The sequence below is a fragment of the Chlorocebus sabaeus genome, chromosome 19, assembly GCF_047675955.1.
Source record: "Chlorocebus sabaeus isolate Y175 chromosome 19, mChlSab1.0.hap1, whole genome shotgun sequence".
Classification (NCBI taxonomy): Eukaryota; Metazoa; Chordata; class Mammalia; order Primates; family Cercopithecidae; genus Chlorocebus; species Chlorocebus sabaeus.
This window is the reverse complement of record NC_132922.1, coordinates 21,760,845-21,776,654: the sequence shown is the minus strand read 5'-3', so window position 1 is coordinate 21,776,654 and position 15,810 is coordinate 21,760,845. Positions and strand designations below refer to the sequence as shown.

The window sequence follows — 15,810 nt, the reverse complement described above, 5'->3', positions numbered from 1 at the left end:
GCATTACTAACAAAACTTGTCTAGAAGCTGGATTATATCAGTTTATCTCCTTTTCGTCTAATTGAGAACTTCAGACAATACGGAAAAAGTTTGCTCAAGCGAGTGAGGCAAGGCATAGATTTGAGCTGGGTGCCTCCTGCTTAAAGCAAACTAAGAATATAAAATTCATATTTATTGTTTTATTTTATGTTATGTTATTTTTTAGATGGAGTCTCGCTCTGTCACCCAGGCTGGAGTGCAGTGGCACAATCTTGGCTCACTGTAGCCTCTGCCTACTGGGTTCAAGCAATTCTCATGCCTCAGCTTCCCAAGTAACTGTGACTGCAAGTGTGCACCAACACACCTCGCTAATTTTTGTATTTTCAGCAGAGACAGAGTTTCATTATGTTGGCCAGGCTAGTCTCGAACTCCTGGCCTCAAGTGATCCTCCCGCCTTGGCCTCCCAAAATACTGGGATTACAAGGGTGAGCCACTGTACCCAGCCACCATCCATTTCCTTTAAATAGCAGAGTCCCTGGTTTAAATAGCAAATATTTGATTTTCTTGATTTACATAAACTTATACTTGATTTACATAAACTTTCCTAGAACTTCTCATAGGTATTGCTAGGTAAGTCTTGAGTCTGGGCTAGAGGAATACATTGGTGAGGAAACTAATGCACCCTGAATGTATCTGTAGTGGAGCTTTCCTCTAGCCCCTCATTCACCAGCTTCCCTTTTTCAACAGACATTTTGCCAGGCACCTTCTATGTGGTCTGTAGTTGCTGAGGATACAAAGGTGAGTAAGATGCTCACAAGCTATTGGAAACAGGGCTATGTGCTTCCTGAGCAATTACAGTTCAAGGTAATCAAGTCCTTTAAGAGCTGTGGCAGCAGGTACTGTGTGACTTGTTTCAAAACCCCTGGTTTCTATAGAAGTTAGTGCTACCTATTCTAGACCCTGAGCCTTCAAATAGTTCTCCGTCTTTTGTCTTTTTGTTTTCTTTAGAGCTGGCTTATAATGAGCTGAGGTATTGTCCCTCAGCAAGCTGGACTCACAGCTTTAAAACATCTCACGTTTCCCGTATCCTTATATGAAAACTTCTTTTTTTGAGACAAGGTCTCGCTCTGTCACCCAGGCGTGATTACAGCTCACTGAAGACTTGACCTCCCAAGGCTCAAGAGAGACCCTTGCCCCAGCCTCCCGAGTAGCTGGGAGGCACCCTAATTTTTAAAAAATATTTTTTGTAGAGACAGCGTTTCACTATGTTGCCAGGCTATGAAAACTTTCCAGTATGAAATTTTATTTCAAGAGTCAGGAAGATATTTATGAATAAATATCTAAGGTAGATTTATTTGTACTCACATATTACATTGAGAGATAGATGCTTTACATCACCAAAGTATAATAGAATATATTCTATTGGTATTAGAAGTAAAATCCATCAAGGTGCTTTGGTTAATAAATGAAACATTTTTCTTAGAGTTCTGCTGAGTCGGTGACTTTTGACTATTTGAATGAATCCATTCTTTAACTGAGGTTTAATCTCTACATATTATAGACCTGAATGTTGCTAGGTTAATGGACTTTTTTTCCTCAAAAAGTATTTTTTGGGCTTCAGTTTGATGGTTGTGGTACCAGAAAGGGGTCCTGATCTAGACCCCAAAAGGGGGTTCTTGGATCTTGCATAAGAAAGAATTCAGGGGTCCAGCACAGTGGCTCACGCCTGTAATCCCAGCACTTTGGGAGGCGGAGGCGGGTGGATCACCTGAGGTCAGGAGTTTGAGACCAGCCTGGTGAACATGGTGAAACCCTGTCCCTACTAAAAATTCAAAAATTAGCCAAGCATGGTGATGGGCGCCTGTAATCCCAGCTACTAGGGAGGCTGAGGCAGGAGAATCGCTTGAACCCGGGAGGCGGAGGTTGCAGTGAGCCGAGATTGCGCCACTACACTCCAGCTTGGGCCACAGAGGGAGACTCATCTCAAAAACAAAAAGAAATAATTCAGGGCAAGTCCACAGAGTAAAGTGAAAGCTAGTTTATTAGAGAAGTAAATAAACAAAAGAATGGCTACTCCATAGGCAGAGCAGCCCCGAGGGTAGCTAGTTGGCTATTTTATGGTTATTTCTTAACCATATGCTAAACAAGGGGTAGATTATTCATGAGATTTCTGGGAAAGGGGTGAGGAGTTGCCAGAACTGAGGGTTCACTTTTTTTTAGATCATATAGGGTAACTTCTGGATGTTGCTGTGGTATTTGTAAACTGTCATGGTGCTTGTAGGGGTGACTTTTGGTTTGCTAATATATTATAATTAGTGTGTAATGAGCAGTAGGATGACCAGAGGTCACTTTCGTCGCCATCTTGGTTTTGGGGGGTTTTGACTGGCTTCTTTACCACATCCTGTTTTATTAGCGGAGTCTTTGTGACCTGTGTCTTGTGCTGACCTATCTCATCCTGTGACTAAGAATGCCTAAATTGGGGATGTAGCCCAGCAGGTTCCAGCCTCATTTTACCCATCTGCTGTTCAAGATGGAGTGGCTCTGACTCAAATGCCCCTATTATATGGGTTTATAATATGGTAAATGATAAATAAAAATTCTCCAACACTAATGCATATTCATGATGACTATTCCTGGCAGAAACACACATGCTCACAGTGACAAGCATGGCATGTTTTCCAGGGGACCCTGCCTGGGTAGGAGTGGAGCATATTCAAGATGAGAGCCAGATGGGAAAAGAGTGGTACCAAAGCCACTGCATTCTGGACCTTCTCTGCCTTGATAATTATTTGTTTTTTGAATTTTTATTTAACAAATAAGGCCCCCTCTCTGAAGCATTTTCATAGTTCTTCTGAATTCAAACATCTGGTCTTATGCTTGCTCTGTAAGTTCAATTTTTCTTGGAATGGTCTTTTAAGTAATTAAATATTTCATCTCTTAGTAGAGATAAATAAGTTGGAGATTCAAATAGAAGAACTCACGTCCCCTTCCAAAAGTATAAATTCTTTAGTTAAAGTATCTTTGAGAGGCATGGCCTTTCCTTCTGTGCTGTTTTTAAGGGCACCGTCTCCTTAAACGGAAAAGATCTAAAAGGTATTTTAATGAAAAAGCAACTAATATGTAAAACATTGCAGTGATTTTTGTTGTGGTAATTCCACTTTGGGCAAAAGGGCAGCTCGTTCTATGGTCATTTGGCACTGTTAATACATAATCCAAGAACATGATATATGAATATTGATTTTAGATGGCTAACTTTATGGCTGAATTTATTTATAGTTCTTGAAAAAAGGCTAAGGTAGATTAATTTCAAAATAACATGTTGGTAACTATTTTCAAGATGTCCTTTGAAAAATTTTTTATTTTTTATTTGTTCAGGACGCAAATAGAGAAGAGAGTGCAAGGAAGTCCCATGTATCTGTCTCCCGACTCCCACAATTATTAACCATGGCTAATGTTATTTCATCTATACCCTCTTCATTCCCCTTACTACATTACTTTGTAACCAATTTCAGATAGGTCACCTCATCTGTAAACATTTTAGTATGTAGCTCTAAATGCTAAGGATTCCCTTCAAAAACATAGTAATAGTACTGTTATTACACCTGGAAAAAAGAATAATTCCTTAATGCCATCAAATATCCAGTCAATGCTCAAATTTTCCTGGTTGTCTTATTAGTATTTTTGACACTTCAGTCAAGATCTAAACAAGGTGTATTTAGATAATGTGAGTCCTAAATCTCTGTTAACCCTTAGATTTCCCCTTTTTTTATTTTCTTGCAATTTACTTGCTGAAGATGTAGTTTCTTTTAAGCAAGAAGAATGCCTAAGTAGGCCGGGCACAATAGCTCTTGCCTGTAATCCTAGCACTTTGGGAGGCAGAGGCAAGTGGAGAGCTTGAGCCCAGGAGTTCGAGATTGGCCTAGACAATGTAGACCCCATATCTACAAAAAAATTAAAAAATTAGCCAGGTGTGGTGACACATGCCTATAGTCACAACTATATGGGAGGCTGAGATGGGAGGATCACTTGAGCCCGGGAGGTAGAGGCTGCAGTGAGCCGTGATTGCTCCACTGCACTCCAGCCTGTGTGACAGAGCAATACCCTGACTTTAAAAAAAAGGAAAAAAAGGGCCTAAGTGCCTCTCAGAGGGAAGGCCCACATGGGAGGTGAGGTTTGTTTGTTTTTTTTAAACCATAGAATTCTTACTTCCATTAGAGAAATATAGAATTAGAGAATTTTAAGCCTAGAAGAGATTTTTAGCCATGAGTCCTTTCCAGTCATATCACCCCAGACTTTTGAACCTGAGTTTCATTTTGTTAGATCTTGAACTTGAAATTGTAGACATTTACAGTGAAGGGACATTGAGATAATGTGACTCAACCCTCCTAATTTCACAAATGAGGAAACCAAGGAAGACACTGAGGCCGAATGACGTCTGGTTGGTTTGTTCAAACCACAGTTTTAGCTGCTTCTCTGATATCATTTCCCCTTTATTGCACTGATTCTCCATATGTACTATGTATGTACAGGATTGTTGTTTTTTCCCTAAAGTGTCCTCTCTCTATTCTAGATCTGATGACATTCCTCTGTGTAATTGTAGAAATCACTGCTCTTGGAGAGCCATGTTTGAAGATAGGAGTGTGTCCTATCATAGCCTCAGTGGTGGTGGGTTGGAAAAGGCTGGGAACCCCTGCCTTCCCAGGGCCACAGGCCCCTTTACTACAGGGTTTCACATAACTGAAAGCAGCTTTCCCATAGTGCTTTTGAGTGTCTGAGGGCAAAGGGTAGTCTGCCCAGGAGCTTTGAAGTGGTACAGGTTCCCACTGGGCACCAGTCTGTATTTGAAACCCAACAGGGCAATAGGTGTGCTATGTGAATATTTGACAACACTGTCATTTTGCCCTCTCTCTATATATATGTTTTTTGAGGTAGGGTCTCACTCCATCGCCCAGGCTAGAGTGCAGTGGTATGACCATGGCTCACTGCAGCTTTGACTTCCTGGGCTCCATCTCAGCCTCCCAAATAACTAGGATTATAAGCACATACCACCACACCCAGCACATTTTGAATTTTAATTTTAATTTTGTAGAGATGGGGTCTCCCTATGTTGCCCAGGCTGGTCTTGAACTCCGGGGCTCAAGTGATCCTCTTGCCTTTGCCTCCCAAAGTTCTGGGATTACAGGCATGAGGCATACCCTCTAAATATTAAAAAAAAAAAAAAAAGCATTTACACCTAAACCTTAGATTTCTATAATCTATCCACCTACCAAGCTTCACAGACATTTTTTAAAGAGCAAAGGATATTCTCATTGGAACATGTTCTCTACCGTCTTGCTTTAAGATGCTGTTTTAATGTGAATTGATTCATGTTGATTTCAAGCCAGGTTGAAACCAGACAGATTCTTCCAACATAAGATCAGTAGAAGTGCTAAGTGGTCCTACAGAGAACAGAGACTTAACTTTGGTGGATTAAAAAAAAAAAAAAAAGACTCTCACAAGCATCATATATAGAGATCTAGCTAGTAATTCTACCAGAAAACCAGGAATATTCTAGATTCAATATGATAAAAATGTTGTATTTCTCAATAGTATGTTTTTGGACAAATTAAGAATTACCTACTTACAGAGCGTTACAGAGAGCATATTCTTCAGCTTTATTAAATCTTACCAAAGATTAGGATGTCTTTTAGATTAACTACTGGATTAACTACTGTTTTCCTACCACTACCTTATACATGTCAAGTTTTGTGTTTTTTTGTTTTTTTTTTTTGTTTTTTTTGAGGCAGAGTCTCGCTCTGTCGCCCAGGCTGGAGTGCAGTGGCTGGATCTCGGCTCACTGCAAGCTCCGCCTCCCAGGTTCACGCCATTCTTCTGCCTCAGCCTCCCGAGTAGCTGGGACTACAGGCGCCCGCCACCTCACCCGGCTAGTTTTTTTGTATTTTTTAGTAGAGACGGGGTTTCACCGTGTTAGCCAGGATGGTCTTGATCTCCTGACCTCGTGATCCGCCCGTCTCGGCCTCCCAAAGTGCTGGGATTACAGGCATGAGCCACCGCGGCTGGCCTGTTTTTTTTTTTTTTAATGGAGTTTCACTCTTGTTGCCCAGGCTGGAGTTCAATGGTGCGATCTTGGCTCATTGCAACCTCCACCTCCCGGGTTTAAGTGATTCTCCTGCCTCAGCCTCCTGAGTAGCTGGGATTACAGGCATGCGCCACCATGCCTGGCTAATTTTGTATTTTTAATAGAGATGGGGTTTCTCCATATTGATCAGGCTGGTCTCGAACTCCCGACCTCAGGTGATCTGCACACCTCGCCCTCCCAAAGTGCTGGGATTACAGTTGTGAGCCACCGCACCCGGCCAAGTTTTAATTATTATTATTATTATTATTATTATTATTATTATTATTTTTTTTTTTTTTTTGAGACGGGGTCTCGCTCTGTCACCCAGACTGGAGTGCAGTGGCTGGATCTCAGCTCATTGCAAGCTCCGCCTCCCGGGTTTACGCCATTCTCCTGTCTCAGCCTCCCGAGTAGCTGGGACTACAGGCGCCCGCCACCACGCCCGGCTAGTTTTTTTTTGTATTTTTTAGTAGAGACGGGGTTTCACCGTGTTAGCCAGGATGGTCTCGATCTCCTGACCTCGTGATCCGCCCGTCTCGGCCTCCCAAAGTGCTGGGATTACAGGCTTGAGCCACCGTGCCCAGCCAAGTTTTAATTATTTTAAAAGAATACCTTGTTATAGTTTAAACATGAACTTTACAACTACAGAGCAGGTATTATACAATCTGGCAGAATTTTTCCTGGGACTCTATTAACTTGTGTCTTCCTCACTTATGATTAGTATAAATATTGAATTATGTGATTTTAGTAGCATAAATAAATGAAGATGTGTTTCATCGTATTTACAGCTGAAATTTTGATTAAGAAAAACCTGGCCGGACGCGGTGGCTCAAGCCTGTAATCCCAGCACTTTGGGAGGCCAAGACAGGCGGATCACGAGGTCAGGAGATCGAGACCATCCTGGCTAACACAGTGAAACCCCGTCTCTACTAAAAAATACAAAAAACTAGCGGGGCGAGGTGGAGGGTGCCTGTAGTTCCAGCTACTTGGGAGGCTGAGGCAGGAGAATGGCATAAACCCAGGAGGCGGAGCTTGCAGTGAGCTGAGATTCAGTCACTGCACTCCAGCCTGGGTGATAGAGTGAGACTCCGTCTCAAAAGAAAAAAAAGAAAAAGAAAAACCTATTTGCTTCTCTGTATCTTTTTCCCTTACTGCTTATCCGTTGAACGCTAGGATTCAACACAGGATTCAAACCATATATATGTTCCATTTTGATTTAGCCTAACTTTAAACAGAATTGTAGTAGGATGATGTGCCCATATACTCATGTTATCTTGCCTTTTATAGCTAATTATTTTATGGACCAGAATAATGTGCCCCCCCCAACACACACACACATTTTGAGATGGGGTTCTCACTCTGTCACCCAGGGTATAGTGCCGTGGCGTGATCTTGGCTCACTGCAACCTCTGCCTCCCAGGCTCAAACAATCCTCCTACCTCAGCCTCCTGAGTAGCTGTGACCACAAGCCCACACCACCATGCTTGGCTAATTTTTTATATTTTTGATGGAGACGGGGTTTCGCCATGTTGCCCAGGCTGGTCTCAAACTCCTGATATCAAGTGATCTGCATGCCTCAGCCTCCCAAAGTGCTGGGGTTACAGGTGTGAGCCACCGTGCCTAGCCTCAGAATAACCTAAATTATCATGATGCTTATAGTATTTCTAAGCTTATATAAAGCTTGATTATTTTTATATCTTTATGATTATACAATAATAATTTTTGGATACCTACTATGTACCGAGTACTTTACTTGCACACTTTCCAATTCTTCCGACTGCCCTGAGCTGTGGATAATCAAATCCCTTAATTTGCAAGTCAAGAAACTGAGGCTTAAAGAGGTTAGGCAAGTGCTTGTAACTTATAAACTAAAAAGCTGAGGTCTGGTTCTAGAGCCCCTAACATACACTTTCCATACTATACCACATTGTTGCTAGAAGTTGTGTGATAAAGAAAACAAAAATTACTGAAAACGTTTTCCTAGCTTTTCTCCTACCCCACAGGCTGTACTTTTTCGGTCATCATTGCAAAGTGTGATATGTTGGAGGCCCCAGGGCTCAGCCCCAGATGGTGGGGCTGATACACACAGAATCCTATTCCCTCTACACGTAAGTGCTGGAGACCATATTTCTAGCTTTAGCCTCAGCCTTTTTCCTGAACTCCAGACTCATGTAGCCATTTGCTTACACTACATCTCCATTCAGTTTTCCGAAGATGTCAAATTTAACCTACCCAAAACCAAATTATTGATTCTACCCCAAAAATACTCTGACATTCCTGAGCCCTCCCTATTACAGTAAATGGTATCACTACTCACCTGGTTGCTCAGGTCCTTTTGGTGTTCTGTGTGACCCCTCTGTCTCTCAGACCCTGTATCCAAAACCCCAGCAAATACTTTTGCCACTACCTTCAAAATATATCTGGAATCGGTCCACTTCTCACCACCCCACAGCTGCCAGCCTAGTCCAGGCCATCCTTTCTTGCCCATCCTTCTGCGGTAACTACCTACTTTTCTCCCTGCCTGTCAACAGGTTTTCCTCCACCCAACAGTTAGACAATTCTATTAAAAGATAAGTCACAAAAATAAAAAAATAAAAATAAAAATAAGTCACATTATGTCATTCCCCTGCTCTAAACCCTCCAGTGGCTTCCCCTTACACTTAGAACAAAAGCCAAAATCTCATTTATCTAACCCTCAAGACCTTACATGTCCTGGCTTTGCCTGCCCTTCCCTGCTCATTCTGCTCCAGTCGGATTAGAGGAGCAGCTTTGTAGCTCCCCAAACCTGCCAAGCATATTGCCATTTGCAGAGGCTGTGCATTTGCTGGACCCTCTGCTGGTTACACACCTCCCGCCTCATTCACTGGGTTTGCTTCCTCCCTTCATCCACAACTCTGCTCACTAGGCGTTCCCTGACCCACCCTAAGAGAGAACCCTCACCATTCCATCTTACTCCCTCTCCTCTGCTTCATTCCTCCTAATAGCACTTATCACTGTATGATATTCATTTTCATCAGTTTATTATAAACATGTAAGCCCCATGAATACAGGATATTTGTTCATCTCTGTAGCCCCAGGGCTGTGAACAGTGCCAGGCACATAGTATTGAATAAATATTTGCTGAATTAATTAATGAATAATTTCCTAGACATTAGATCTCTTGCTTTCACTCATTCTCTCTTCACTGAATACATAAATAAACAGTTGGCTCAGTGTGTGTATGTGTGTGTTTCATATTGGTGTAAGCCACTCCTTGCTTATTTAGCCAAAGCTTCCATCAGTTTCATAGCAGTAGAAAATAAGGGAGGCTGGGAGCTACATGATAGAACCTTATGAACACAAAGAAGGAAACAACAGACACTGGGGTCTACTTGAGGGTGGAGGGAGGGAGGAGGGAAAGCAGCAGGAAAGAGAACTGTTGGGTACCTGGGTGATGAAATAATCTGTACAACAAATCCCTGTGACATGAATTTACCTATGCAACAAACCTTCACATGTACGCCTGAACCCAAAATAAAAGTTAAACAAATTTAACATAATCACGATAGAAAACAGTATGGAAGTTCCTCAAATGATTCAAAATAGAATGACCATATTCCAGCAATCTCAGTTCTAGGTATATAGTCAAAGGAAATAAAATCACTGTTTTGAAGAAAAAAAAAAAATAAGGGAGGTAGGGTCATATTTACCTAATATATACCCTAGTACTCTGATGAAATCAGGATGCACTAGATGACTTTAAATGCAGAGCATTCAAGTTTGTTTTCCTTGCTTTTCTTCATCATTTATATGTACTGGGCAAGTCTGGTAAAAAAATAACCACAGAATCTGATACATTGCCTCAGTTTCACCAGTGTAACTGAGAATAAGATTGGGTCTGAGAGGAACAGACCCAAGCAAAGAAGCCTGCACTTTCCCGTTTCCACTCTCAGATCCATCTAGTTTCCATGAGGACTGCCGGGTGCGTGGATTTTATTTATTTATTTATTGAGACTGAGTTTCACTCTTGTTGCCCCGGCTGGAGTGCAATGATGCGATCTCAGCTCACCACAACCTCCACCTCCCGGGTTCAAGCGATTCTCCTGCCTCAGCCTCCCAAGTAGCTGGGATTACAGGCATGCACCACCACCCCCAGCTAATTTTGTATTTTTAGTAGAGACGGTGTTTCTCCATGTTGGCCAGGCTGATCTCGAACTCCCGACCTCAGGTGATCCACCTGCCTCAGCCTCCCAAAGTGCTGGGATTACAGGCTTGAGCCACTGTGCCCAGCCATGGATTCTTTTTATTACACATTCTGCCATATTCTTTTGTATTACAAACCAAGTCATCTGAGTCTCAGGAACCCCACCTGTCCTGCAGGTTGCTATGTATAGCTAAGACCTTCCATTGATCTATTGAGCTGCATTTCTGGCCCTGGATCACCCTTCATACTTTTTTAAAAAATTTATTTTTATCCTATTTATTTAAGGGGTACAGTATGATGTTTTGATATGCAAGTTCTGATAGGAGAAAAACATGTGTTAACACACAGCAATTAAAATTCTAGCAATTGGTAAAGGTTGGCTGATGTTCTTAGAATCATCTAGTCTAGTGGTTCTCAAACCTGATTACTTAACAGAACCACCTGGACTGCCTTATAGAAATAAGGTTTCAGGTCCTGCTCTAGCTCTGGGGTTGGGATAGAGCTCTGGTGTGTCTGGTGTGGTACATACCACACACATTGTCTCTCTCTCTCTCTTTCTCTCTCTCAGATCACATATATACCTTGTGATGGTAAGTGTTGTGAAGCAAACAAAGGGCAGAAAAATAGGAGTAAAGATGATAAGAAGGGTTTTCTGAGAAGGTAGTATTTAGTCTGTGATGGGAAGTATTAGGGGAAGAACATTTTGGGCAGGAAATAGCATAGTGTGTTCACAGAATTAAAAGCAGACCAGGGTGGCTGGAGCACAGCGAATGAGTAAGGGAAGAGCTCTGCTTCAGTGGGAGGAAGGGGCTGAGGCTGCATCACAGAGGCCTTGCACACACCAAGGAAGAGTCTGAGTTTTGTTTTGAGTGCCATCATTCTCTTAAGAACTATGGAGGCCGGGCGCGGTGGCTCAAGCCTGTAATCCCAGCATTTTGGGAGGCCGAGACGGGCGGATCACGAGGTCAGGAGATCGAGACCATCCTGGCTAACCCGGTGAAACCCCGTCTCTACTAAAAAATACAAAAAAACTAGCCGGGCGAGGTGGCGGGCGCCTGTAGTCCCAGCTACTCGGGAGACTGAGGCAGGAGAATGGCGTGAACCCGGGAGGCAGAGCTTGCAGTGAGCCAAGATCGCGCCACTGCACTCCACCCTGGGCGACAGAGCGAGACTCCGTCTCAAAAAAAAAAAAAAAAAGAACTATGGAGAATGGATTGTAAGAGAACAACAGTGGAAGCTGTGAGACCCAAACTGTTCTCTGATGATAAAAGGGACTATACTGGTGGCATCAAAGATGGAGAGAAGAAGGCAGTTTCAGGGTATATGTTTTAGGGAAGTCAACAGGACTTGCTGACGAATCGGAAGTGGAGTGAGGGAGAGAATGGGGGAAGCAAGAATGATGCCGAAGAGGTTCCATTAGAGGCAGTTTAGGGTATGGTCGAGTACCCAGTTCCCTTATCTGCAAAATGGGGTACTAAGGTACCTCTCTGGGTTGGTGGCAAGTTGACATTTGTAAAGCACTTAGACAGAGTTTGGCACATGGTAAAACACTGTGTAAATATTAGAAGTGATTTGGATGATGTTTATTCATCCAAGGTCGCACAGCTGGTCAGCAGCAGGTCCAGGACAAGAAGCCAAGGCTTAGTCTCTTGGTTTAGTGCATTTTATGCCACACTGAGCTGCCTCCTTCAATTTATTCCTCCTTTGAACTTATTTATGCAGACTCTTGGTAGAGGGGTTTGGTCCTCATGGTATACGAAGAATTGCACTTACCATAACACATGAGTGTTGTACCAGACATGATAAATTGCTAGGGTTGGCGGGGCGTGGTGGCTCACACCTATAATTCCAGCACTTTGGGAAGCCCAGGTGGGCGGATCACTTGAGGTTGGGAGTTTGAGACCAGCCTGGCCAACATGGTAAAACCCTGTCTCTACTAAAAACACAAAATTATCTGGGCATGGTGGAGGGCGCCTGTAATCCCTGTTACTAGGGAGGCCGAGGCAGGAGAATCGCTTGAACCTGGGAGGCAGAGGTTGCAGTGAGCTGAGATTGTGCCACTGCACTCCAGCCTGGGCAACAGAGCGAGACTCCATCTCAAAAAATAAAAATAATAAAAAATAAATTGCTAGGGTTTCCTGCACAGGTGGATGTTCAGATTATTTTGGCTATCCATAAAATGGTGCCATTCCAGACAAAACACAGGGCCTGGATGGTCGGAGGAAGGGGGTGCTGGAAGAGAGATGTTCTGTGGATAGATTGACGTATTAAAAGAAATATCTTCCAGAATGCGTTCATGTTGTTCAGACGCTTAGACTGGAGTAGGCACATGGATGACAACAGGAGATGGTATTAAGAGTCTTTAATACTGGAAGTTATAGGTCAGTGCATGCCAGGAGAAGGAAAGAAATGCAGCTAAGAATGCTAGTGTAACTCCCCCAGATTGTCCGTTTTCTAGTGATATATCTTAAAGAAGTGTTTGAAGTGCTTCTATCTGTCAGTTTCAACTAAGCTAATTTTAAAAAGTTGTTCTTTGTACTGTGCCTGTCTCATGAACCTCTTCGAGTTTAATGCATGCAATATGTGGGTGAAAATCCTATCAGCCTCAGTTCCCATCCCCCAAAGTCTGAGAAGCAGATTTTAGAAACACATTGTTGCACCTGTGAGGATTTGTCATTTTATTAAATTGGACCTGAGACGATTTTCAATGTGCCTCATCAAAAGAATTTCAGAAAGAGGTGAGAGAAAATGCCAGCCCGGCCCTTCCCCTCATGTTGATTGTCTGTTTTGTTGCACCTCTATCTCAAACAGCATGGGGAGGACTGTTCTTCATTACCAGGGAATGTGAGTCATTCCCAGATTTGTGTGATTGGGATTCCAAAGCATTGCTGTATCCGATGGTCTTATTAAATCCAAGTGTCAGTGCAGCCTTTCAGACTGTAGGGGAGAGCTCAGTTACAGCTGGTGACCTGGTTCTAGTTACCACACAGAGACACTGGCTACAGCAGTGACCCCCTCCGAGTACCCAGAATTCCACATGGATGGCTGTTACCAACTGTTCCCAGATTTGGGGGTTTCCTGGTTCACTTCATGGGCTTCAGTACACTTCAGCTCCCTGTTTATGTCCTAGTTGGGATCTGTATACTTTAGGGGAAAATGTTCTAGTGTCTGTAGACAAGCTAGTGCCAAGATTAGCCTAGCTTTTTGAGGGTACCTTGTTTCAGATTTGTTCAGCCCCAGAAGTGTTAACTGCACTGTGTCCAGGATCTAGCAAGACACTATCCATTTCCAACTCGGTCCAAACAAAACAAAACATCAACCAAAGAGGGAGGAAACTATGAATGTTGCCAGAAAATTAGTTTGCTCTGTCTTTTCTTTCTTCTAGAGTGTTTCACAGCCAATGGTGCGGATTATAGGGGAACACAGAACTGGACAGCACTACAAGGCGGGAAGCCATGTCTGTTTTGGAACGAGACTTTCCAGCATCCCTACAACACTCTGAAATACCCCAACGGGGAGGGGGGCCTGGGTGAGCACAACTATTGCAGGTAAGATGGGACCACTCAGTACTTTAAAACAATAGATATATATCTGGTCTCTTCTTCCAACCCCTTTCATCCCAGCTCACAACTAGGGAAAGTCTTTTGGCCAACTCAAGAGACTTATCTTGTCAGTTTTTAAAATATTTCCTCCACACCTTACACACACACACACAAATACACACAAATTTACCATTGTTTTCAACATGGGTTGCTTTAATGCTGGCTTTCAAAGCTCTACTTTTCTGTCTGATCACTTCTTTGTCTCTTTTGAAGGGTTTTCTTAGTTAGCCCTACCACCAGTGGACAATACACAGTTAGCAGAGCAGCCTACGCTACTGAGAATGTTGTGGTCAAACAGCACCATCTGTGACCGAAAACTCCCTCTGCTTCTGAGCAAAGGAAGCTGCCTACATTATTCTACCTCCGGCCAGCCCAGGATAACCTTGCTCTGGGAACAACTGTATCCATCAGATGTGTGCCATTTACTTCCTTTTAGTAGACTAAGGTGTTACTTCGCTTTTCACCTCCTGTCTGACTCTAGCAGGGGATCTTAACCCGACATCCATGGTGCTTCAGATGTGTATTCACAATTTCCTGGAGATGATCCATAGCTTTGATCAGCTTCTCAGAGTTATCTGTGATTGAAAACAAATTCAGGGCCGGGCGCGGTGGCTCAAGCCTGTAATCCCAGCACTTTGGGAGGCCGAGACAGGCGGATCACGAGGTCAGGAGATCGAGACCATCCTGGCTAACACAGTGAAACCCCATCTCTACTAAAAAATACAAAAAACTAGCCAGGCGAGGTGGCGGGCGCCTGTAGTCCCAGCTACTCGGGAGGCTGAGGCAGGAGAATGGTGTAAACCGGGGAGGCGGAGCTTGCAGTGAGCTGAGATCTGGCCACTGCACTCCAGCCTGGGCGACAGAGCAAGACTCCGTCTCAAAAAAAAAAAAAAAGGCCGGGCGCGGTGGCTCACGCCTGTAATCCCAGCACTTTGGGAGGCCGAGGCGGGCGGATCACAAGGTCAGGAGATCGAGACCATGGTGAAACCCCGTGTCTACTAAAAATAGAAAAAATTAGCCGGGCGCAGTGGCGGGCGCCTGTAGTCCCAGCTACTCGGGAGGCTGAGGCAGGAGAATGGCGTGAACCCGGGAGGCGGAGCTTGCAGTGAGCCAAGATTGCGCCACTGCACTCCAGCCTGGGCGACAGAGCGAGACTCCGTCTCAAAAAAAAAAAAAAAAAAAAAAGAAAACAAATTCAGGATCACTGATACGTAGGGTCCAGAACAAAGATTGTAAGCACTTTTGGTTATACATTTGTGCCGCTTATGCCCAAGATCCTGGTAATGAGACTCATGGTTGAGCAATGCATTGAATTTAATTATTAGTAGGACAGGTGCAAAGGCAGCCTCTTGAGCCATTGGGATGGGGAAAATGATTGTTGAACTATACACCGTGTCCCTGGTTCTACATACATTGGAATCTCAACCATGGCACTGTTGACGCAGCTGAGCCAACATATATTTTCCTGTATTGTGTGGGCCACACTGTTTACCTTCTGCCATCTACATACCTTTTCTAACACTCTAGGGCCCTTGTAGTTGTCTCAAAGTCACCAGGCCTTTAGTCTATGGTTTCTTTATCCCTATACCTTTGCCTATCTTGTATCAACTGACTATTCCCTCCTAGTTGCTATTGACTTATTTTGTTTGTTATAAAAGTGTTAAAAGCTTGTTCTTAAAAAAAAAAAAACTTCTCAAACAGTACAAATATATGTTATTTAAATAGTTAGAGTTCCCCATTTTACCTATTTTCCCTGAAACCTTCCCCACCAAGTCCCAAGTCCCAGAGACAACCAATTTGGGTATTTGCCCCTTCACATTTTGCTATCTGTTGTCTTTTATTGTTCAAGTTACACATGCTCATTAAATAATTCTTTTATATTTTATTTTCCAAGTTATACATGTTAATTTATCTTTTGCATAAATTAA

The 15,810-nt window shown here is 43.2% G+C and overlaps 1 protein-coding gene across 3 annotated transcripts in view; it reads left to right on the top strand.

Moving 5' to 3' along the window:
• KREMEN1 (kringle containing transmembrane protein 1) overlaps positions 1 to 15,810 on the top strand; it is an 85,920-nt gene that overhangs the window by 9,060 nt on the left and 61,050 nt on the right. For all 3 annotated transcript variants that reach the window (XM_007975295.3, XM_038007650.2, XM_007975298.3), the window contains exon 2: positions 13,666 to 13,828. In XM_007975295.3, coding sequence (XP_007973486.3) covers positions 13,666 to 13,828 — 163 coding nt within the window. The remainder of the gene's footprint in view (positions 1 to 13,665; positions 13,829 to 15,810) is intronic.